Raw genomic sequence first — 22,989 nt, 5'->3', positions numbered from 1 at the left:
TCTAAACGTTTCCAGAACAGTTTATATTTTTAGCCTACACTCCCTCAAGCTGTAAAAATAAGCCTCATTGGTTTAATCTCCACTGTTTAAAGTAGAATTTTTTTTTAATTCATCCAAAACTTATCTCTTTTAAGTTTCAAATGGGGAGACTTCTGTCTCCAGGATTCTAGTGAATAAAGTTACATTCTCCCCACTCCCTACACATGTGTGGGCATGTGTGCACACACACATACACGCACACACACACACACCCTCTGCCACCCACATACACCCACTTGTAACAACTTCCTAGTTTTATAGACTTTACTCTTACCCTCTGTCTTGCCTACCTCTAGGGGCCTAAATATTCAGGCCTCTTGGAGATGGGGGCTATGCTGGGAAGAGAAATCCTCCCTTTCCCAAAATGAAGCACTTAGACCCTCCTTTCCTAGCTGCTAAAATCATGACTTCTCAGAATCCTTAGACTGAAACTGAGACTGAACTTTCAGAGCCCACTGCCCATCCTTAATTCAGCAGGGCATCTTCCTTGCCCAACTATGAACCACCCCACCAGGGCATTGAGTATCCAAATGTGAAGCTTCCCTTCTGCTCAGGGGTGGAGACTGAGCAAGTAAGAGGCAGTCTGTACTCCCAGGGGATTTGGGTAAAGAATGCCTCAGGCCAGGGGCTGGGAGTATCAGTGGTGTCATTTTCCAAGTTAGAAATAAAAACCAGCTTGGATTGCCACCGCGACAGCTGCCCCTTGAGATGGGACATCCAAACATTGAGGCAGGGGGCTTCAGTCTATCAAGTTATCAGATCTCCTCTGTCTATAGACAGCTGCTTAACCCAGGAAATGAGAATATAATCACACTCTCAACCTCGCTGGCCAAGGTTCTGAATGTGATCATAGATCCTAGGACCGTAGAGCTAGACCTGTAAAAGAATTTAAAAGTCGGGGAGTTGAGCTTTTTCATTTTAAGCATGAGAAAACCAGTAGCCCTAGAAGTTGTGATTTACCCAAGGTCACATATCTATTAAGTAGCAAATCCAAGACTAGAATTCAGGATCTCTGACCACAATTCCAACACTTCAGCAAGGAGGAACAATGGATAGAGTGTAAGGCTTGGAGTCAGAACACCTGACTTCAAATCCATCCCCAGACACTTACCAGTTGTTTGATCCTGGACAAGTCACTTAACCTCTACCTGCCTCAGTTTTTTCAAGCATAAAATGAGGTTAATAATAGCACCCATGTCATAGGGTTGTGAGGATCAAATGTACATTTCATACATAGTGCTGTGAATGTTATCCCCCCTCCCCCCACCAGGAAAGGAAAAATGTTTTGCCTTTCTTTGTGTCTCCAGCACTTAGCACAATGCATGACAAATAGTAGATGTTTAATAAATGCTTGTTTCCTTCCTACTATCCTTCCTTTCTCCCTCCCTCCTTTCCTTCATGCCTTCCTTCCTCCCATCCTTCCTCTCTTCCTCTCTCCCTCCCTCCCTCCCTTCTATCCTTCTTTCCTCCATCCCATCCATTTTTCCTTCCTCCTTCCCTTTCTCCCTTCCTTCCTTCCTCCCTCCCTTCCTTCCTTCCTACCTTTCTTCCTTCCTTTGCTGATTCAACAACTATAGCCTTTACCCATGTGTTTGTATATACAGAATCATAGAAGGTCAGATCGAAAATGACCTTTGGAGATCATCTACTCCAACCCATTGATTTTACCAATTAGGAAATTGAGGGTCAGAAAGAAGAAGCCATTTGTCCACAGGTAGTGTCAAACATAGGACTAGAGCCCAGGTCTCCTACTTCATGTGTTTTCTTGCTATACCAGCAAATGTATTTCCTTTATCAGACCAAGTGGGAGCATGGGGATAGGTTGATAGCAGCTCATCCCACAAATGGAAAAATAACTCAAAATCCATGTCCGTACTATTATTGAATTGGTAGCATCATCTTCATATACTAAGGATGGCATATATTTTTGTATTTTTTTCTCTCCCCCTTCTTGTCTAAATCATCAGAAAATTATACAGTACACTCTAAGCTAGACATAGCACACGGCAAATTAGACTCAGACCCCTGCCCACTGTGTCAGACACATCATGTGGGTGAGCAGGTCAAGGACATTCAAGCATGATTAAGCAAGTGGTCAGATATAAGCCAGACCAGGCAGAAAACTCACTCCTAGGACCCACCCTAGGAGTGACTACTGCTCATTTTCCCCAAGAATGTAGACACTTCAACGAGGGAAGGAACTGTCCCACTTTTGTCTATGTCTCTCCAGTGCCTAACACAGATCCTGGCACATAATAGGTGACTAATACATATTTATAGATTAAGTGACTGATTGATGGAAGTTTTGCATTATTGCATTCATGTTAAGGGTTAAATGCACTTCAGGGTCGAAAGTTAATTAAGAGACTAAGCACTTCACAGTCCCGTATTGGAAAGAGCCAAGGCTCTTCATCACTTCTGCTGTTGATAGTCTGAGAAGCCTTCCTTGAGTACATGGGATTTCAGTCTGAGTGATATAAGGGAGTTGGAGGGCCCAGCACAAGCCCATCCTCTCTCTCCATCCTCTCTCTCTTAAGAAATTGATAGCTCCATGAGGGATAAATAAGGCTCGTTACACAGAAAAACGTCCTTCCCAGTGAGGAATGCCATTCTCAAGTGAGAGGCTCCATTCTTCAATGCAGTTCAGTGCAGGAAACATTGAAGTCCATATTATGTGGCAGACACTATGGTCTCTTCCCAGGCTGAGAAGCAATTGGGGAAAAGTCACACCCCCAAAGTACCCCCTGAGTTGATCCTACATGCATTACTCTCCCCTTCAGTGTGTGATTTCTTCTGTCTTTCACTTTCCGTGGGGCATGGGATCTGCTCTGCCCCCTCCCAAAGTCACTGGGTTGTATTCATACTGATTCATTGGGGATAGCATTTGTAGGTGGCACCTTAGTGGGTCTGATGCATAGGCTAGGGAGTTAGTCCTTTTCTCCTTGACAGGTGACTGTGACTGTGGCTGTGGCAGGTGAACTCTTCAGAGGCTAAAGTGTAAGAAATAACAGATCGTGTGTGAGGGATGGGCAGGGGTGAGGCAAAGGGCTGAGTGTGGTGGAGTGTCTGGAGGTAGGTAGATGTATGAGGCCATGGGGTAGGTATTATTAGAGACATCCAAAGGGGAGTATAGGGGTGTGAGGTCTGTGCATGTGGGTCTGCTGAGGAAAATGTGGCTTCGTGTGTGTCTTTTACATGGTGGGAGGGTATATTTCTGGAAGAGGTCCTTTCATATCAGCTACCTCTTTCTCAGCCTTTAAGGCATGAAGGATAAGGTCTGGGCCTGAGCTATGTCAAAGAGAGGTCCCCGGCTAGTTCTGTAAACACTGATTGTAACATCAAATCTCCCTCTCTGAGGGGACTTAGAAGCAGGAGAAAGGCCCTTGTTTGTTCAGCTGGTTTCCTGTTGTGCAATTTTATTAATAAGCCTCAACATCCCAGGCAGGGAGTGACTCTGGGGCCAGTCCCCTAAGACAATTAATTAACGAGCTTCAGACAATTAATTTGGATCTTCTAGGGATTGGAGACAAAAGAAAATACTACCTGAGGTTTTTTTGGAAACTGACCACTTCCTAAGGTCTTGACCAGGAGGACCTACAGCAACTCTTGGTCCCCTAGTTAGACAATTCAACTGACTTTCCTCCCAGCTTCTCAATGTGTGTGTGTGTGTGTGTGTGTGTGTGTGTGTGTGTGTGTGTGTGTGTGTGTGTGTGTATTTAGTACCTGGATGAAGTTACCAACTGTGGTCAGCCTTTCCTTTCCTTTCTTTCCCCTTTATTCCCTCCATCCCATTACTCAGCACCCGCAAGCCAAGAGAAAAATTATCCAGCCCCTCTCCTCAGCCTGAACAAATCCTGAACCGTGTTATTGATACCTTGGGAATGCAGGAAGCAGATGGAAGGGAAGAGAGATTGGAGGTGATGGGTTTACCACCTTGGCACCTTGGCATGCCCTTTTACTGGCTCTCTCCAGACCTGGGAAGCTCTCCCCTCACTTCTGCCTCCTGGCCTCTTCCAAAACTCAGCTCAAATCCTACTTTCTGCAAAAAGTCTTTCCTGCAGTGCTCTGAAATTCCCTCTCTGAGATAACTTTCCACTTCCATTCTGTATATTCTGTATGTATGACTCTTTCCATGTTGTCTCCCATTAGAATATAGCCCCTTAAGGGCAGGGTCTGTGTTTTTTGCCTTTGTTTGTAATTCCCAGCACTTAGCACAATGCCTGGCATGTTGAATGGTTGTTGGTTGACTGATGGTAGTGTACCAAGATGTCTCAGCTACAGCTTTGACTTAGACTGAAATCTAAATCCACCCTGTAGTCATAGAAAACTTCCAGACTAGAGCTCCTTGGAACTGCACCAGTATTTGCCTTCATCAGGAGATAGCTCTGAGCATCCTTCCTAGTCTCCTGCAAGAGGACAGCAGGGCTTCCTTTGATCCTTATGACCCTTGAATTTAAGGCTCCATCTAAGGACTAGCCAGTTGGAAGAGGGTGAACTTGGAACCAGGGGTGGAATTTTCTTTTTTTTTTAATTTATTTTCAGTGTTCCACAATCACTACATACAACCTAGATTTTTTCTTTCCCTCCCTCCCCCTCTCTCCCCCCCCCCCACCTCTTCCCTCCTTCCCAAGATGGCAAGCAATCATATATAGGCTCTACACATACATTCCTATTAAATACATTTTCACCATAGTCATGTTGTATAGAAAAATTCAAATGAATGGGAGAAATCATATAAGAAACCAAAACGTAATACAAAAGAAAATGATCTGCTACATTCTGCGATTGAATTCCATAGTTCTTTCTCTGCATGTGGAAGGCATTTTGCCTTAAAAGACCATTGGGAATTTTTTAAGTCCTTGCAATGCAATGAAGATCTAAGTATACCAGAAAAAATCCTCGCACACTGTGGTTGTTGCTGTGTACAAAGTTCTCCTGGTTCTGCTCCTTTTGCTCAGCATCAGGTCATAGAAGTCTTTCCAGGCCTCTCTGAAGTCTTCCTGTTCATCATTTCTTATAGCGCAATAGTATTCCATTACATCCATATACCATAATTTATTCAGCCATTCCCCAATTGGTAGGCATCCCCTTGATTTCCAGTTTTTGGCCACCAAAGTTCATGTGGGAGCCTTTCCCATTTTATGATCTCTTAGGGATACAGTCCTAGAAGAGGTATTGCTGGGTCACATGGGTGGAATTTTCAAAGAAACAAATTTAGGCTTCATCTAAGAAAAAACTTCCCAGTCGTTAAAGGTGTTCCCAAGTACAGTGGACTTTCTCAGGAGGAAGTGAGCTCCTCCTTCTTGTGGAAGGCTTCAAGCCCAGGTTGACTGGAGATCGTAAAGGAGATTCTTGGTCAGGTACACTTGGGGAATATTTGGACTTTGAGATCACCTTGGACTGAGATATTGTGATTCTGTGACTCGCATAAGCAAAAGGGAGCATGAGAAAGTCGTGTGTAGTCTGCCAAATGAAACTTTAAAGACTGGAGGGAACAAGTTGGGGAATAATGGGAATAATGGTTGGGCAGAATGGGAACCAATTAAAGAGAGCCTCAGAGTCAAGCAGTTAGCTCAATTTGATGTCAACATCGGTAGGGAGCCTTTATGGGTTGTAGAGCAGGAGAGTAACCTAACTACATTATTTTCCATAGGAAACAAGTTATTCTCTGTCCAGATGATCAGCAGAAATCACTTGATTTTCTATAGTTCCAAGTCGACCTGAGTTCAAGACCTTTTTGCTGACCACAGTTGGTTTCTTTTCCAGGTAACACCAACAGCATCTTTGCACTGGACTACATCAGTGGGGCACTAACCCTGAATGGTGTTCTGGACCGGGAAAACCCTCTCTATAGCCATGGTTTCATCCTTACAGTAAAGGTAAGAAGAGCTATTCCCAAGCCCAGGGGGAAGATATGGGGGTCCTCTTTCAAATCCAGATCTAATCAGTGAAGTGAAGGGAGCATGCCCTCCACTCTACCCCAGAAAGGCAAACGTAGCCTAGGTCCCCTTTACCTTCTAGGTCCCTCAGTGGGAGCCTCCCTTCCTATTTCTAAATAAAAGAAAAGGAGATGGTAGAGTAGAGTAGAAAAAGGACTGGGCTTTGAGTCTGAAGACTTGTGTTCACTTTCTGTCTCTGACGTTTACACTGGCTTTATCACCATGGGCAAGACATTTAATCTCTTGGAGCCTCAGTTTCCACATATGTAAAATGTCAAAAATAATACTTGCACCTATATGACTGTTGTGCGGAAAGCACAACTGTTTGTGCAAGTTCTTATTCAAATCACTTGATTTCTCTGGGTCTCAGATTCCTGATCTCTAAAAGGAGGGAGCTGGGCTAGAGAACTTCCAAGGTCTCTTCTTGCTCTAAATCCCATGATCCTGTTACGGGCACAGAGGGAATTCCACACCCTGTCCTATCCAGTGCAAGTGAAGGACTCTGATGGATTGGAGATATGTGGACAGAGTGATTGGATTCATGAAAATTGAAGCCTTAAGATGGAGTCAGGATGACTAGGTCCAAATCCAATCTCTCTCTCAGAATTACTGTGTGGTTTTGGGAATATCAATGAGCTCCTTTTTTTTTTAATTCCCAGAATTGTGATTTCATGCTATAAGGAATTCCTGGGTCAGAACTCCACCTACCAAAGTTCTGTATGAGAGATATTTCACTTAGTCATCTAAGGTCCTCGGAGATGAGAGTGGGGGACACAGCCAGGTGTGCCAGACCTGAGTTCTAATCCCACTGAGATGCATGACTTTGGGAAAGTCATTTCATTTGTCTCAGTCTCCGTTTCCTCATGCATAAAATGAGGGTAATAATGATAGCACCTACCTCATCAGGATGTTTTGAGGATCAAATGAGATAATATGTAAAAAGGAATTTGTACAGTTTAATCAAGTCAACAAGTATTCGTTAAATATTTACTAGGTACCAAGTTATTACTATTATTTTGCCACACTACTCTCAAGACTTAACATACTGATGTTTTAAAAGTTTAATACAGAAAAATCGATTTGAAATTTATCAAATTTAAGTTTTTCCAGTTATAGTTTTGCATTATATGAAGCATTTAAAGACACAAGAGTAAAAAAAAATCTTGACAAATTGAAATGTTATACACTTTTCTCCAAATGTTTTAATTTCCACAAACGTTTGAAAACACATTAAATGCATGTTTCAGATACTCTGAATTTTTTGTAATCTCGGTACCACAGAAGACATAGCATATACTCTACAGATGGGGAAAAATCTAGTTTGTATTAAATACTTTGCTCACCATTTACAGTTTTACTACATGAAATACACATATTGACTTTAAAATCCTAACTTCTGATCCCCAAACTATTTACTGATTTTTTTAAAAAGGAGGAATAATAAACCAGCTCTTGTATAGCAGAAAACGTATTAGACTTGAGCCCAGGAGACTCAAGTTCAGATTCAGCTTGGGCCACTGGCTGGCTGTGTGACCTCAGCCTCAAAATCTCTCTCAGCCTCCAATTCATTGCTTCTAAAATAAGAGGGGCCAGGCTGTGTGATCTCCTGGTCCTTTCTGGCTATACATGTGTGAACCTGAAGTTGTGATCATTTAAAAAAGATTTTTTAAAAAAAAACTTTGAGTCCTTTGCAAGAGTGATTAAGTAACAACAACAACCTAACGATTATATCTAGCATTTATGATGCTTTAAGGTTTACAAGATGCTGTACAAATATTACCTCATTTGAGGAAAGAAGTCCTGAGGGTAATAGAGAGAGAAGCTGTCTTAGGGTGGCGGTGACCTTGAGCTGAGGATGGTCTGAGAGAGGCCAGTGTGGCTAGTGCTAGTCAAGTCCTCTTGGACATTGAAAACCCCTTACAGCCTGGGCTAAGTCTTCCTTCCAAGACTCCCTTCCATGATCCACCACCACTGGCCATCTTGCTCTTCCATTTTCTTCTTCAACTCATTTTACAGATAAGGAACCTGAGGCAAACAGGTGAAGTGACTTGCCCAGGGTCACACAGGTAGTATCGGTCTGAGGTAGGATTTAAATTTCTGTCTTCCTGACTCCAGACCCGGCACTCTATCCATTTCACCATGGATACTCCGGCTCTCTCTTCTCCAGGTGACATATTCCCAGTTCTTTCCACCATTCCTCATATGGCATGATCCCAAAACCCTCTGTGGTCATGGTTGCTCCACCCTGGATGCTCTGTCTGTCCTTAAATGTGGTGGCCAGAAGGGAACACAATACTCTAAGTGTGATCTGACCTGGGCAGAGAACATACTGAGTCCTTGACTCCAGGCCTTTCTTAATGGTACCCAAGGTCAGATTCATGGGGGTTTTGGCTGCCTTATTGGACTGTTTACTCATGTTCACTCCAATTCAACAAATATGCTTTAAGTACCTACTAAACACCGCCACTGTGCTGGGCACTGGAGATAACAGACAACCTTCCTACCCCCTTAGAGCTTTTGGTCCATTAAAACACATTTATTTTCAGATAAAATGCTATCCACTTTGCCCCATTTCTGTCTCTGAACCCTTCTCCACTCGATGGCACAGTGAATAACACGTCAGGTCTGGAGTCAGAAAGACCTGCGTTCAAATCTGGCCTCTGACACCTACTAGCTGTGAGACCCTGGGCAAGTCATCTAAATCTCTGTTTGCCTCAGTTTCCTCATCTGTAGAATGGGACTATTAATAGCACCATACCTTCCTGGGTTGTTGTGAAGATCAAATGACATAAAACTGCCAAGTTCTTAACACAGTGCCTGGTACATAGTAAACAATATAGAAATGTTAGCTTTATTGTTGTTATTATTAATACCCTGCTGCAAGAGGAAGCAAGGGGCTGGCGACAACACAATCTGGGGAAGGAGGCATGAGATGGAGAGAGCATTGGGGAGCAAAGTCTGCCAGGGCCCTTGGTGAGGAGAAGCAGTAAAGTAGAGTATATAAGAGCCCAAACCCCTCCCCTCTCATCCAACAACCCAACCTCTGATCACAACCTTCCTTTTAATTAAAATCAATATGGAGCTGGGTTTGTGGCTAGGAAAGCCATTTAGGAGTATGGATCCAGCCCAGGCCACAGGGTCCCAGGAGTTGGAGTGAGAGGGGCCATTGATTGAAGAAAAGGGGTGGGAGGCAAGCCAAGTCAGGAAGCTCTGGGCTCAGGAAGTGACTGTGTTCTAGCAGGTTGGAACAGACAAGCAGTGAAATTACTACACTTAACCTCAGTCAACAAGGCCCTCTGCTAATAGCTAGAAGTCAATAAGACTACTCTCCTCTCCACTGCCCCTTCCCGCTCCCTCCTCTTCCATCAGGATGCCTTAACTATTTCACTCAATGAAGAAAGAATGTTTGGGTTAGCAGAGGCTGAAGAAGAGCAGGGGTTTGGGAAAATGATGCTATTGGAAAAAATCCTCTCTGTGCCCAACCCTTTCCCAAGGGTCGATTGATACATGTCCTTGTCCTACATTGCACTGTTCTCCATTATTTTCTTTCCTTGGGGTCTAACTCTGCCTTCCACCCACTTCTTCCTGTCCTATAGTCTCTGAGATTATATGAAAGGATTCTTTCATCACTCCCTGATGCCAGCACACTTTATGGTACTTAGAATAGTATCTTGACTACAGTAGACATTCATTGAATGGTGGATTGCCAATGAGTCTGTGCCTCAATTTCTCCATCAGTCATTTTGGACAGGACCCTTCCCAAATGGGCCTTTATACATGCCCTGTTCTACTTCCTTCCTTCACTTTTCCTTCCTTCACTTCTTCTTTTGCCTTCCCATAGCTAAAGTGTATTTTCTCTGTTACCCAGGGCACAGAACTGTATGATGACCGAACCCCATCAGATGCTTCCTGTATCACCACCTTCAACATCCTTGTCATTGACATCAACGACAATGCCCCCGAGTTCAACAGCTCTGAGTACAGTGTGGCCATTACTGAGCTGGCCCAGGTGGGCTTTGCCCTTCCCCTCTTCATCCAGGTGGTGGACAAGGATGAGGTGAGTCTCATGGAGCAATTGCTAACCATCCCACAAGATGTCCATGTATTACCTGGATCCTTTAAACACTATTGTGCCGTGTATGACTGTGAGTAGGTTATTGGCCATTTCTGAAATTAAAGTTCTACATAAATAAAGGAAGGATGCCACTATGAAGATAAACACAACCACATACATGTGACTTTTAGAAGAAATACTATCCCTAAATTCCAAGGGTGTTATCATAACTGTACCACCTTCTCAATTGGAAAAACACAAAATACTATGAAAAAGAACAGCCTTTGATTTGTTTCTAAAGTGCTTGGGAAATAGTGGACAGATGTCAAGAAGGCTCCACTTGGGGTCAGAACCCTCTCTCTTTGTCCCTAAGGCACCTATCCCTTGTTTACCCCAGCTTCTGAGGGCCCTAGGGTGGGAAGGTGGGAGTAGGGACAAGCACAACTACCTTGGTTTGACTCAGGCAACTTAAGAACAAGACTGCTCCCAGCTCAGACTATAACCACTGTGTCCACTTCCCTTACCTTCAGGTTGAGACTATGATACTAGAAATGGGAATTGCTAGGCTTTGCCCATTGGGTTTGACCTCTCCTCCTGTCTTTGCTCCTTTCACCCCCTCCCAAGAACCTGTGCCTCACCTTCTGCCTGCAGCTGGAGTTCCTTTGCAGCCATTGTAAATGGAATTTGTGTTTATCCTCCCACTCTTGGACCATTCCACTGAGAGATTCCATTAGATTTCAGCCCTGAGGTGATGCTCTCCAATTACTCGTCTTGTGGGCTCCTGTGATTCTTGGCTGCCTTTTTCCCACTGCTCTTTCTTCCCTCTTCCACCATCTTGCCCTCTACAGTGTCTGATTATAAAGCCATCTCCCACCCCCCACCTCCCAAACACCACCATTAACCATTTATTCCCACTACAAGGGCTTCAACCTGAATAGCTTTGTCCTCCATTCACACCTGCATTTCCCCAAACCAGACTTTGGTTCCACTTAACAGCAGATCCTACATAGGGGAACACAGCATCTCCAGGCCAGAAAAGAATTCTCCCCGCCCCACCTCAAAGCTCACAAGTCTATCCCTCTATCTACAGATGGGACAAGATCATTGCAAAGGAATGATGCCAGTCAGCCATGATAGTCCATACCCATAATGCAGAGCCTGGCAGATCTGTTGAGGTTTCTGAATCACAGTGAAGCATTAACCCCTAGTAATAGGAGGCCCCCAGGATGCCTAAGGACAGGTCAACCAGCCCATGTTAGAAAAAGAATACAGGTCCATGAACAGCTGCTACTCTTCCAAGAGATAAGGATGAAAATAGGGAGCCCCAATCTTTTTGTAAAAAAAAAAAAAAACATGACTGGTGGTCTGGGTAGCAGAGAGAATACAATCAGAAAACTTGGGTTTGAATTTTCATTCTATGGGCCTGAGCAAGTAATGTAACCTCTATGGACTTTTGTTCCCTGCATTAGAAATAAGCCAGGTGACTTTGAAGGTCTTTTCCAGCTGTCTTGATCTGCTTCTAAAAAATCTGCATTAAGGGAATTGACCAATCATTGTCATCAAACACATTCACTTATGGATCACCTTCTGTATGTAAGGCACTGCGCTAGGCTCTTTGGGGGTGGGAGAAGAGTTTAAGAAACAGCCCCTGCTCACAAGGAAACATCGATGAGGAGAATGGATCCACGCTTGTCAAAACAAGAGTGATGTCAGGTTGTATGCACGTGATCAGGGGGTCCTGTGGGGGTCACCTCGGGCTGGCCTGAGCAAGAAAAGTTCCATGGAGGTAATGGTATCCTAGGGAAGGAGCTCAGAATGGGCAAAGATACAAAGGCAGGAAATTTCAGTTCAATCCAGCAATTTAGCATCCACTGTGTGGAAGATACTGTGTTAGATGCTAGGGTTACTAAGATAAAAAATGCTCCAGTTCCTGCCTTCAAGGAGTTTACAGGAAAGTATACAAGTCATTTTTAGAGGACAGTAAGCAGAAAGTTTGGCTGGAACATTAGAATTTTTACTGGGAAGGAGAAGGATGAAATTTAGAGTCCAGGTTGTGGAAAGCATTTGAATGCAAACCAGTGTGAATGGCTATGGAATTTCCCAAGTGTTTTCTGGACAGTGTAGCTACTGTAAAGTGGAATTATTTTGCGTGGAAGACAAGGAAGTCACCTTTTTAGCCATCTTACTCTCGATAGCTGTGGACTGCATGCACTCCAAACTGGCCAGAGCCCAGAAAGGCCAAAGTTGTGGACTATTGGCATTTCGTTCTATTGAATTCAATTTCACAAACGTTTATTAGGTGAGAACCCTGTTACAGGGCTAATTGTTCCACAAATGCATCTTATGGGTCACAAATGAGCCTGAGTGAGGGAATGTGGATGACTCGGTGCAAAATTATCCCCACTGCTAAAAAAAATAACTCAAAGAACATGTGATGCCTTAATTACTAGAACTTGATGCAAAATACTGCTGCTGGGCTTTAGAGACTACATAGAAAAAAAGAGAGTAGCAATTTAGCCTACGAGTGGAGGTAGTCTTGTGACCCACAGCTGTCCTATGAAAATTACTCATTCAACTTAACGAAGCTAAGGGATCCCTAAAGTTTCTTCTAGATCTAGAACTCTAGGTCACACACCCACTGGTTTTCAGATCCTAGAGTCACTGAATCTAGAGCCTGGTACAACCTCAGAGGTCATCTACTCCAGGACAAGGATCTCCTTTACAAACATCCTTAGTAAGCCATCCCAAGCCTCATGTGGAAGCCCTCCAGAACAATGATGTCCATCACCAACCAAGGCTGCCTTCCATTTTGGAAAACCAGCTCTGTTATATAATAATTTACATATATTACTCCTTTGATCTTTACCCACTGAGGTAGGTGCCTTTATTCATCATCTGCATTTTACAGATGAGGAAACTGAGGATGGTAAAGGTTAAGTGACTTGCCCAGGGTCATGGAGCTAGTGTCTGAAGCTACATTGAAACTCAGCTCCTCCTATCTCTGGGTCCTGCCTTCTATCCACTGTACCACTTGAGCTGGAAGGGATGTCAGAGGCCATGTAGTTCAGTGTTCTCATTATAGAGATAAACTATGGTGAAGTGACTGGTCTGAGGTTACATGAGATGAGATTGGAACCCAGGGTCTGAGTCTAGAGTTGGTGCTCTTCCCACTATTCCACACTGCTTTCTGGTTTCCTTTCCCAAGTCCATCCTCCCAGAAGAGTTGGATGTCCTTGGCTGGAGCCCCACCAGAAACTTTTCTCCCAGTCTTCTCCTCTGATGAGACTAAAGCACCAGTAGCAGGGAGTGGGGAAAGCAGAGCAGGAGACCAGCCATAGCCTACTCATATAACAGAAATCATAATGCGAGGGACCCCAAGGTAAATGTGCCCCAAAGTCACCACCATGAGCCGCTCTGGTCTTTTCTTGTCAGAGTGCTAAAGGTGGTGGCACACCAGGCTCTTTGCCCTGCCTCCATCCTCAAGGCTCTCTCAATGTCAGTGTTGGGTGGGGGACCTGCTAGCCCTTTCCCTGGGATCTTAATTTTCTTGGATGTGTTCTGTTTTGCCTCCTGGGCCTTCTCTGGGTCTGCTCTCCTGCCCCCTCCCAGCCCCTCCCACCCCACTGGGAACAGAATTATTCACAACAACATTCATTCCCAGCTGAACCACAGGCAGAAAATGTTGTTCTGCCTGGGTGGGGTATGGATTATTGCTTCTTTTATTATTGTTTGTTTTAATTGTCCTGGAACCAACTGATGGCTAAGCACAAAATGGATCACCCAGTGGATGGAGTCTTGTTGAACTTACAGTCAGGAGGACCCAGCTTCAAATTTTGCCTCAATGACTGTGTGACCCTGGGCAACTTGCTTAGCTTAGGTGAGCCTCAGCTTCCCTCATCTGTAAAATATTCATAATAATAGCCCCTGCCTTATAGGGGTGTTGTGAGGATTGATGAGATCACACGGACAAAGCATTTTGCAAACCTTAAAGCAGTGTGTAACATTCTCTTATGGGTCTTGTGGATGAACCAGGGCAAGAATCAGGCAGCAATAGAGTGGTGGGGCCAGACCAGGTGTGGGAGGAGGGGCAGGAACAGGCAGAAAGATGTCGACTCTGTCCTTAATATGTAGAACATTTTCCCCGTTATACGTCCTTTTATATTCTCTGCTGGCTGCTGTGTTTCATTTGCTGGCATAATTGAAACTTGACTATTTAACCCCCACCAAATCAGGGAACCAAGAGAAATATCTTGGGTTTATTTAGGAAGTTTCTTTTCAGGAACTCAGAACACGTGCGTGCGTGTGTGTGTGTGTGTGTGTGTCCATATGTATATCCAGAAAGAAAAAGAGAAGTGTACATATAATATACATATATAGTTGTTTGTGTTGTTGAATTGTTTTTTATCCATCACCAACTCTTCATGACCCCATTTGGGGTTCTCTTGGCAAAGATAATAGAGTGGTTTGTCATTTCCTTCTCCAGCTCTTTTTTCAGATGAGGAAACTGAGGCAAACACAGTTAAGTAACTTGCCCAGGGTCACACAGCTAGAAAGTATCTGAGGCCAGATTTGAACTCAGGAAGATGAGTCTTCCTAACTCTAAGGTCGCCCATTCTTTGTTCAATGTAGTTTCTCTTCTTTATTCATCTCCTTTCCTCCATGCCTCTCCAGTATTTTTGCCACCATCCTTCAGAATCGCACTGAGAGGTGAGGCAAGTCATGTTGGGTCATCTCCCTTCCACAGAGGGCTAGAGCTGAGGTACCGTGGCTGTCCCCACTCTGAGAAGGGGAACCATATCACAAAAATTATCTAAGCTTCTTCAGTCTAGACTCCAGGCTCCACAAAAGACTGTCTTTAAATCCCCCAGGACAGAATAGGGGCTGTAACTCCTCCACATAGCCAGGGAAAGAGATTTCCCTGCCTTCCTTGGCCATCTGCTCCCAATGGGAAGAACTTCCTCCCACCTAACCTAAATTTCTCTTATAGCTTCAATCTTTTTCCTTTTTGTTTGTCCTTAACGAAGGCAGAAAGCCACTATTTTCTGACTAATGAAACTTTTAAAACCCAAAGGCTTTAAGAGAAATTGTCCCAGCACCCCATGCTCTGCTGATAGAATTTCTGCATCTTCAGCTTCCAAAGGTCAAGGCTTAACAGGGTCTGAGGGGAGAGCCAAGGGGATGTAACCACAGTTTCAGCCTCTGATCTTGGCATTCTGGGGAAGCATTCCCCTGTCTAATTCAGATACCCCCAAAGGTCAGATGACTTATTACTAGGGTCTTAACCAGGCATCCATCAACCCCCAATGATTCCATGGATTCATTTCAAGGGGTCCATGAACTTCACTGGGGAAAAAAAGTCATTTTTATTTTCACTCATCTCTAACTAAAATATAACATTTCCCTCAACTAATTGAAAACATGATTCTGAGAAGGATCCCCAAAGGTTTCACCAGACTTACTGCCAGAGGAGCCCATGGCATAGATGGTGAATCTTTGGTTTAATGGAATGAAGACTTACCCAAAATTCAGGAGATCTCGTCTTGGCTTGACCACTCACTAGTTGGGTATCTTTGTGTGAGTCATTTTCCCTCCCTATGACTCAGTTTCTCCACCTAGAAAATGAAAGAATTGTACTAGAATGATTTCTAAGGTCCCTTTTAGCCCTAAAAATATCTATGACTCCAAGAGGTTAAGGGAGAGATAAAGTAGACATCATGACCCCATCTGTTTCTGTTGACGTGCTTCTCCTTGACCCTTGACCCCCTGATTTTCCTGCCTGTCCTGTTGCTCCCCAAGGTCACCCACACCCCTGCCCTTCTCACATACAAGCAAGGATAAAACTGCCTCACTCCCCTTTTCACCCTTCCTTGTGAAAGAGGTCTGGGACCACTGGAGACCCTCTGTGCATTTTTCCTGCCAGCCCAGGAATGTGACGTTTTATTCCTGTCTTAACACCTTTTTCAAAAAGGCTCACAGGTGTGAAGCTTTTCAGCAGTGTGCCATTTGTAAAAACCACTTGGAGGATAGACGATAAGGAGGAATCAGGGAAGCAGTGAGCAGAGAGAAGACAGGCCCCAAGTACAAAAAGAAATGTCGGAGTGAAGAAGTAGAACCCTCAGGACTTCAAATGGAAGTGACCTTAGGGCTCATCTAGCACAATCCCCACTTTTGCAAATGAGAAAAGAGAGTCTCTGAGAAGGTGGTCAAGTCAGCCAAGATCACACAGACCAAGAAGAGGACTTGGGAGCTAAACCCTGGTGCCATCTTGTTATGCCATAGGAAATAATAAGAGGCCTAGAGAAGTCTTTGAAAAGGTCAGAGATTTTCTGGCTGTTCGTTAAGAGTGAGTCCTATTCAGGCCCAGGTAAACAGTCCTATCCATGTCCACGTTGTCTCCCTTGATAGAAGGGACTTCTATCACCCTTGAAGGCAGGGTGTTTTATTTTTATTATTTTTTTATTTTTAAAACATGACTCTTTTATTTTTGTCTTTATATCCAGCACCCAACACAGTCCCTGGCACACTTAATAAATCCTTGTTGATTGATTGATTGATTAATTGATTAGACCCCATATTCTCTAACTCAAGGATTCTAGGGCTTGGTCATGGAACTGGTCAGTAATGAAAGGTCATCCTGAAAGCTTCAGCCCACAGAGAGGGTCTCCCTTTTCCTCCGCTGTGACAGAAAAGGATGGAGGAGGGCAGAGACAAAGGTTTGGGGGAGGGGAGGCTTCTCTTCTCCCAACCCAGAGGTTAACAGGGACACATCTGGCAGAAGCTAATTTAGTACTGTGGTGCTTCATGCTGAAGATGGCACAATTCATTTGTTTGAGGGACCCAGGAAAAATACACACACAGACACACACACACACACATAAACAAACAACAAAGAGAATTAGCCAACTCCCCAGGAAGAGAGTGCTCCAAAATAAATAAAGAATCATGGATGGGGAAAACCCAAATCTAGGAGCAGAGTGATTTTTATGACTCTTCACCTTCCTCCCTTTCCCTTCCATAACTGTTCCTGCCCTGTCAGATACCCACTGTATGCAACCTTATGTTTATTTTAATTAATTTATTTATTTTTGCCATTTTCTACCATTGGCCAATCTGTCTGTACCCATACATCCTCATCCTTAAATTGACTTCTCATATAGCTTAGGCATTAAGGCCACAGACTCCTCCTTAGCTGCATTTCCAAGGGGATCCAGGAGCTTCCTATAGACACCCCCCCCCCTTCACGTTTCTCAACCACATCATACCCAGTCCTAGCTCCTAGACCTGGGCAAACACCTCTGCCCCCACCCAGCCCCCTGAGCAGAGCTTTGGCCACAGAACATCAATATTGACTAACATCCCAATCATTGAAACACCGCCCTTTGTGAGAGAAGGATGACCGTGAGACCCAGAGAAAGCCAGAAATTTGCCCCAAATTCCTAACAGGGCATCAGCCACTGTGCCAGGATTCCAATTCCCTTCCCTATACTCCTCTGGGATGTGGCTCACTTGGACCCTCTAGTAACACTTGACTCCCAGTTCTGTTCTTTGAGACTTTTGTGGACAATTGCTAACCCCGGTAAGATGAAGACTACGCAGCCTAGACTACCATCCCCTTCATCAGTTCTTCCACCCCCTCCCCCCTACTCATTTGCCCAAGAAAACCTAACTAGAAAGAGAATTCTACTGCAAGAGGGGAAAACCCTATAAGGCCCCAAACTCAAAGATGCTGGTTTTTATCATTATTCAGTATTTTGAATTATCTGAACTATGCTTATTCCTGCATCAGTGAAGGTGGTCAAAAGCAGAGGGGGGCTGGAGGACTCCAGTATCTTTGCCAGGCAAACCCCAAATGGTGTCATGGAGAATTGGAGAGGACTGAAAAAATAACTGAGCAGCAAAACCATGCAGAAGAAGGCAGTGGGACCCAGTGGAAAGTGGACCAGTTCTGAAGTCAGAGAACCTGGGTTTAAATTCCTTCTCTGTTCCCTGTCACCTCTATGACCTTGGGCAAGTAGCTGAACTGCCCTGGGCCTCGGTTTACTGATCTGTAGACTGAGATCTGAGGTTCTTGCCCGGTGTCCATGAACTTCTTGGGTTTTTTCTCAAAAATATTTGGATAACTGAATTTTGATATAATTGATTTTCTTCTTCATCCTGCGTATTTTATTTTATGCGTTTTAAAACGTAATTCTGAGAAGGGCCCCACAGGGCCTCTCCAGATACAGCCAAAGGAGTCCAAACCAAAAACAGTGAAGAGCCCCTGGGCTAAATGGCCTGGGAGTTTCCTTCTACCTCTGAATCTGGCAGCTTCTTAGTGACCCCCTTCCACACTCTTTAGGGAAGTGGAAGGAGCTCACATAAGTTATTGTTCAAGCAATCTCTTGGTCCAGGGTAAAAGAACAAGGCACAGACTGAGTTAGGGGGAGGACAAAGAGGGAGAGGTGCAGGCCCTCATTTTGTTCAGTCATTTCAGTCATGTCTGACTCTCCATGACCCTATTTGGAGGTTTTTAGGCAGAGATACTGGAGCAGTTTGCCATTTTCTCCTCCAGTTAATTTTACAGTTGGGAAACTGAGGCAGACATGGTTAAGTGACTTGCCCAGGGTCATACAGCTAGTGTCTAAAGCCAGATTTGAATTCAGGAAGAGGAGTCCTCCTGATTCCAGGTCTATTACTGTTTCCTCTTCACCACCTAGCTGCCCATCATTCCTACTGTGCTGAAAATGATGCCCCAAGCTAACCTATGAGGAATTGGGACAACGTCAGTGGCAACCTCAATGAGCCAATGAGCCCTCTGCCCACTTTCACCACTCTATCCCACCCCCATCTCCTCCCTCTTTGCAACAATAATAATAGCTACTTTTTTTGCTTTTTTTTAAACCTGGCCTATTGAGCTCCTGGTGAAAAACTTCATTGACCAGAACAGATTACCACCTTCTCTCCAACCTGTAGTCTTAGAGAGGGCATTAAGAGGCTAAGGGACTTGTCCAGAGTCACACAGTATAAATGTATAAGTGGGACTCAAACCCAGGTCTTCCTAATATTACATCCAACATGCTATACAACCTAATTTTATGCCTGTGTTGGAGGTGGGGGGCGAGTCATTTAATTTCTTTGACCCTCAGTTTTTTCACTTCTAATATGAGGATGGCAATGTGACATGATGAAAAGAGTCCTGGGCTTGGAGCGAACAAAGCCAGGTTTCCACCCCCCCAAGACACGTTCTAGCTGTATGGTCTTCAGCGGATCTCTAAAGTCTGTAAGCTATAGATGGTTCATAATCTGTGTTGGTGTTTTATGAATGAAGTCCGACACAAAATTACTATCTCCAAAGGTTGTTGAGGGACACACTTCTTAAGAACTGGAACTAAGGTATGCCTCATATACAGTAAACGTTTAATAGATGTATTTTTGAGCAGGAAGCACTTTGAACCCACAAAAGGCCGTAGACACAGCAGTTATTATTACTGGCAAGTGAGTACCACTTGTGAAACAGGCCCTCCTTAGGCTTTGAGCATCCGCTGACATTTTCAGGGTCTCGGCCCCCCACTACCATTGGAGTGCCCAAGGGATGGATGGATCAACTTCAAAGGAAATTCCATCTCTGGAAGAGAAGCCAAGATCAGCACAACAAACCAGCCAGTTCTTTCCTCCCATTAATTTCTCTCCAGTTGCCTTCGCTGAAGTTCTTGTTATGACAATGATAGTTGTTATTATATTTTATCTGAGGCTGCCTCCCGTTGACTTATTTCCTCCCTGCCATCCTAAGCTCCCCCAGTTCCCCAAGGATTATGTGATATCCTCTGTGGTATTTCAAACACCTCCTAATTTAGTCTTATCAGAAAGTTCAATTAGCAATACTATTTACATGAGGTCCCCAGATCGTTAATTGAGGATGCCAGTCATGCTTGGCAGCTATGATGCCCACCTCTAGCTCTTATCTCTTTCTTGTGCCCAGACCCCCTGGCTCCCAGTTCCTCAACTATACTCCCTAGCCTTCTGGCACTGAGCTAGCCTCAACCTGTTTGGATTCATCTTTGCCACTGACTTCTAGAGTTTTTTTACCCCTCCTTTCTGAGCTGCTAGAAAAATTTCTCTACTCACCACCTGGTAGGTCCTCCCTATGGTCCTTCTGCCATTATCTTCTTTCACCGATGGATCTCACCTCAAGAATGGGGATAGGGTTAACGTTTGCACTAACAGTTGCACAGGATTGCTATGAGAAGGGCATTCTGCAAAATGTAAAGTGCTTTATGCATTTGAGTTTTTTTCTGTTATCTGAGTAAGAGGATACTAATCATACTTCTATAATGGCACCTAATTTAAAAGTAGAATGCCACAAAAAAAAAAACATGAAGAAAGAATTTTCCTCTTATTCCTCCCAGACCAGAATCATTTCTTCTCTCTCTCAGATGCCACAGTACAAACCTGGGAGTCCATATTTCCATTCAGCCATCCACATTTTCTAGTCTGACTCCTCTTGGGACAGTTTAATTCTATCCCATAAATGGGATGATCAGTTTCATACAGAAAGCAAATCTTTGTACCCCAAGTCTCATACTGCCCCTGCCCCTGTTCTCATCCAGTGCCATTCAAATCTGTCATGTTGGAGAGCATGGATGGCCTAATGAAACCCATCCCCATTGCTCAAATAATTCGAAGTCTATGTCTTCTTGATGGGAGATTTCAGTATACTAAACTTCAGTGGCTCTTAGAATTCAGAATCCCAGCTTTGTCTCTGTCCAAGGAATCTGTATTACTGACCTGAGACTCATAGAATCACAGAATTTCTGAGCTAGAAAAGAGGTTAGAAATTATCTGGTCCAAACCTCTCATTTTAAAGATGAGGAAGCTGACTGAGTGCCATAAGGCAGAGGGACCTGTGGTGGAAGGACTAATAATGACATCCAATTCTCCTGACTCACAATTGTCTTTCCCCAGTTTCAGGGGTTCTAAGGCTTATTGATGTCATAGACCCTTTTAGCAGTCTGGTAAAACCTATGGACATCTCAGAATAATATTTTTAAACACATAAAATCAAATAGAAAAAGTAACAAAAAAACCCGATTATGTCAAGATGAGGTTATCAAAAAAAATTTTTAAAACAAATTCATGAACCCTAGGTAAGAACCTTGGCTACATTATGAGGCTTGCTCAGAAAGGTAACTGGATATACCAGCATCCAATTCCCATCTTTATGGCCTCCACAAAATCTCATCCCCATACTTCATCCATACTTCTTTGTTGCTCACCCAGTCCAATCTTGGGGATTTGTGGCTTTCTGTACTCCTTCCAAAATTTTCCCTGGGGCAATTACCCAATTTGCCACCTCCTAGTTACACCTCTGCTGGGGATAAATGGGTGTCTTGTACATCCTGCTGCCTTTAAGGACTAGCTAAGCACCTCTCAGCTGGGAGTTATACTTGTATCTATCACCCTATCACCGTGATCATGGGCTGTGAAATACCCTAATCAGCCAATAACAGGAGTATACAGATCCCCGCTGGGACAGGTGGCAAGGGCGTGAAAAAGAATACAACATCTCTGCTCCTCAGTCTCTTGGAGCTTCTCCCCAAGACAGCTTTTCTGGTGTCCCCTTGCCCCCATTTTAAAAAAAGTGTGAGGAACTGTGGAAACGAGAGGTCCTTTAACATTTTACATATTCTAATGGTAGAATTAAAATCTTCTCCCAAATCTACTGCCCCCTTTCCTATCATCCACAACATAAGGGAAAGCCTCATCTTTGGCATTCCCAATAGTTAACCTTGGAAATCAAAACATTCAATAACTGTGCTGATGTACTAACAATCCCCAACAAGGAAAACGTCCAAATACACAAACCGTTAGGTTGCTATGAAAAGAGCCAACACAAGCACATTCTGCTAATTTGTTAGTTGTTGATGGACTCTAGGATAGATTAGCACCTTGCTTTTCATAGCCACCAATGGATTCCACCCTTCAGGACTTGGCCAATAATGACAATCATACAACCCTTTCCAGTTAATTTGGAACTTACTACAACCACATAAGAAAAGAATTAGAAGTGTTATTATCCCCATTTTATAGATGATGCTCAAAGAGACTGAGTGATTCTGTCCAAGGTCACATAGCTAGAAGTAGGATTCCAATCTTGTCCTTCTGCCTCTCACAGAGATACAACAATCTTGTCCTTGCTAATTTCATTTCTTTCTTCATAGTTTCTGCCACCGATGTCCTCTTATATACACATGTACATATGTGCATGTTCTACATGCTCAGAGACACTTTGGAAGAGTCAGAATGGTAGTGCTGGGTGGTAGCTAGGGTTTCTGGGGGACACAGAAAATCAAACAGATTTGAACAGGTGAGTTTATCAGTTCTGCGTGTCTGGGATCATTAGTGTACCAGATTCAGGGCAATGCTGGGGTAAGTAGGTAGCACTCAAAGCTGGTTGACTCCTCATGGAGATCAGAAGAAAAATTGGGAGCAGTTACAAAGCTGACCAGAATCTTGGTTTTCCATCAGAAACAGGGTCATAGATCATAGTATGAGTATAGAACTAGAGCTGAAAATGGCCTTAGCAGTCAGCTGGTCCAAACCTAGCCAACTTTACAATTGAGGAAACTGAGGCCCCGATAGGTTAAGTGACTTTCCCAAGGTCACACAAATCTGGTATTCAAACCCAAGGCCTCTGGCTCCAAATCCAGGGATCTTTCCACTGGACCACATGTTCACCACATTCCAAGTTCCCCAGATACATCTTCATTCACTTGTCATTTCAGTCCTACCCTGGAGGGAGGGGATCCCAGCAGCACTTGAGTAAGACTAAATGTATACAAGCCTAACAATTTCCTCATTTTTCCAGGCCAGACCAGTAAGGTAGGTCATTGATAAGAAAAAGACATAGGAACTGGGAATGACAAGTGGATTGGAGGAGGGGGATGTGAGTAGGATAGAGGATTCCATGCATCTGGATAT

The 22,989-nt window shown here is 43.9% G+C and overlaps 1 protein-coding gene across 6 annotated transcripts in view; it reads left to right on the top strand.

Annotated features, from left to right (window-relative positions):
* Positions 1–22,989, top strand: part of CDH23 (cadherin related 23) — a 597,280-nt gene that overhangs the window by 325,750 nt on the left and 248,541 nt on the right. For all 6 annotated transcript variants that reach the window (XM_072628247.1, XM_072628248.1, XM_072628249.1 and 3 more), the window contains exons 10-11: positions 5,806–5,918; positions 9,847–10,035. In XM_072628247.1, the coding sequence (XP_072484348.1) occupies positions 5,806–5,918; positions 9,847–10,035 (302 nt within the window). The remainder of the gene's footprint in view (positions 1–5,805; positions 5,919–9,846; positions 10,036–22,989) is intronic.

The sequence above is a fragment of the Notamacropus eugenii genome, chromosome 1 (genome assembly GCF_028372415.1).
Source record: "Notamacropus eugenii isolate mMacEug1 chromosome 1, mMacEug1.pri_v2, whole genome shotgun sequence".
Taxonomy (NCBI): Eukaryota; Metazoa; Chordata; class Mammalia; order Diprotodontia; family Macropodidae; genus Notamacropus; species Notamacropus eugenii.
This window is presented reverse-complemented; position numbering and strand designations above follow the sequence as displayed.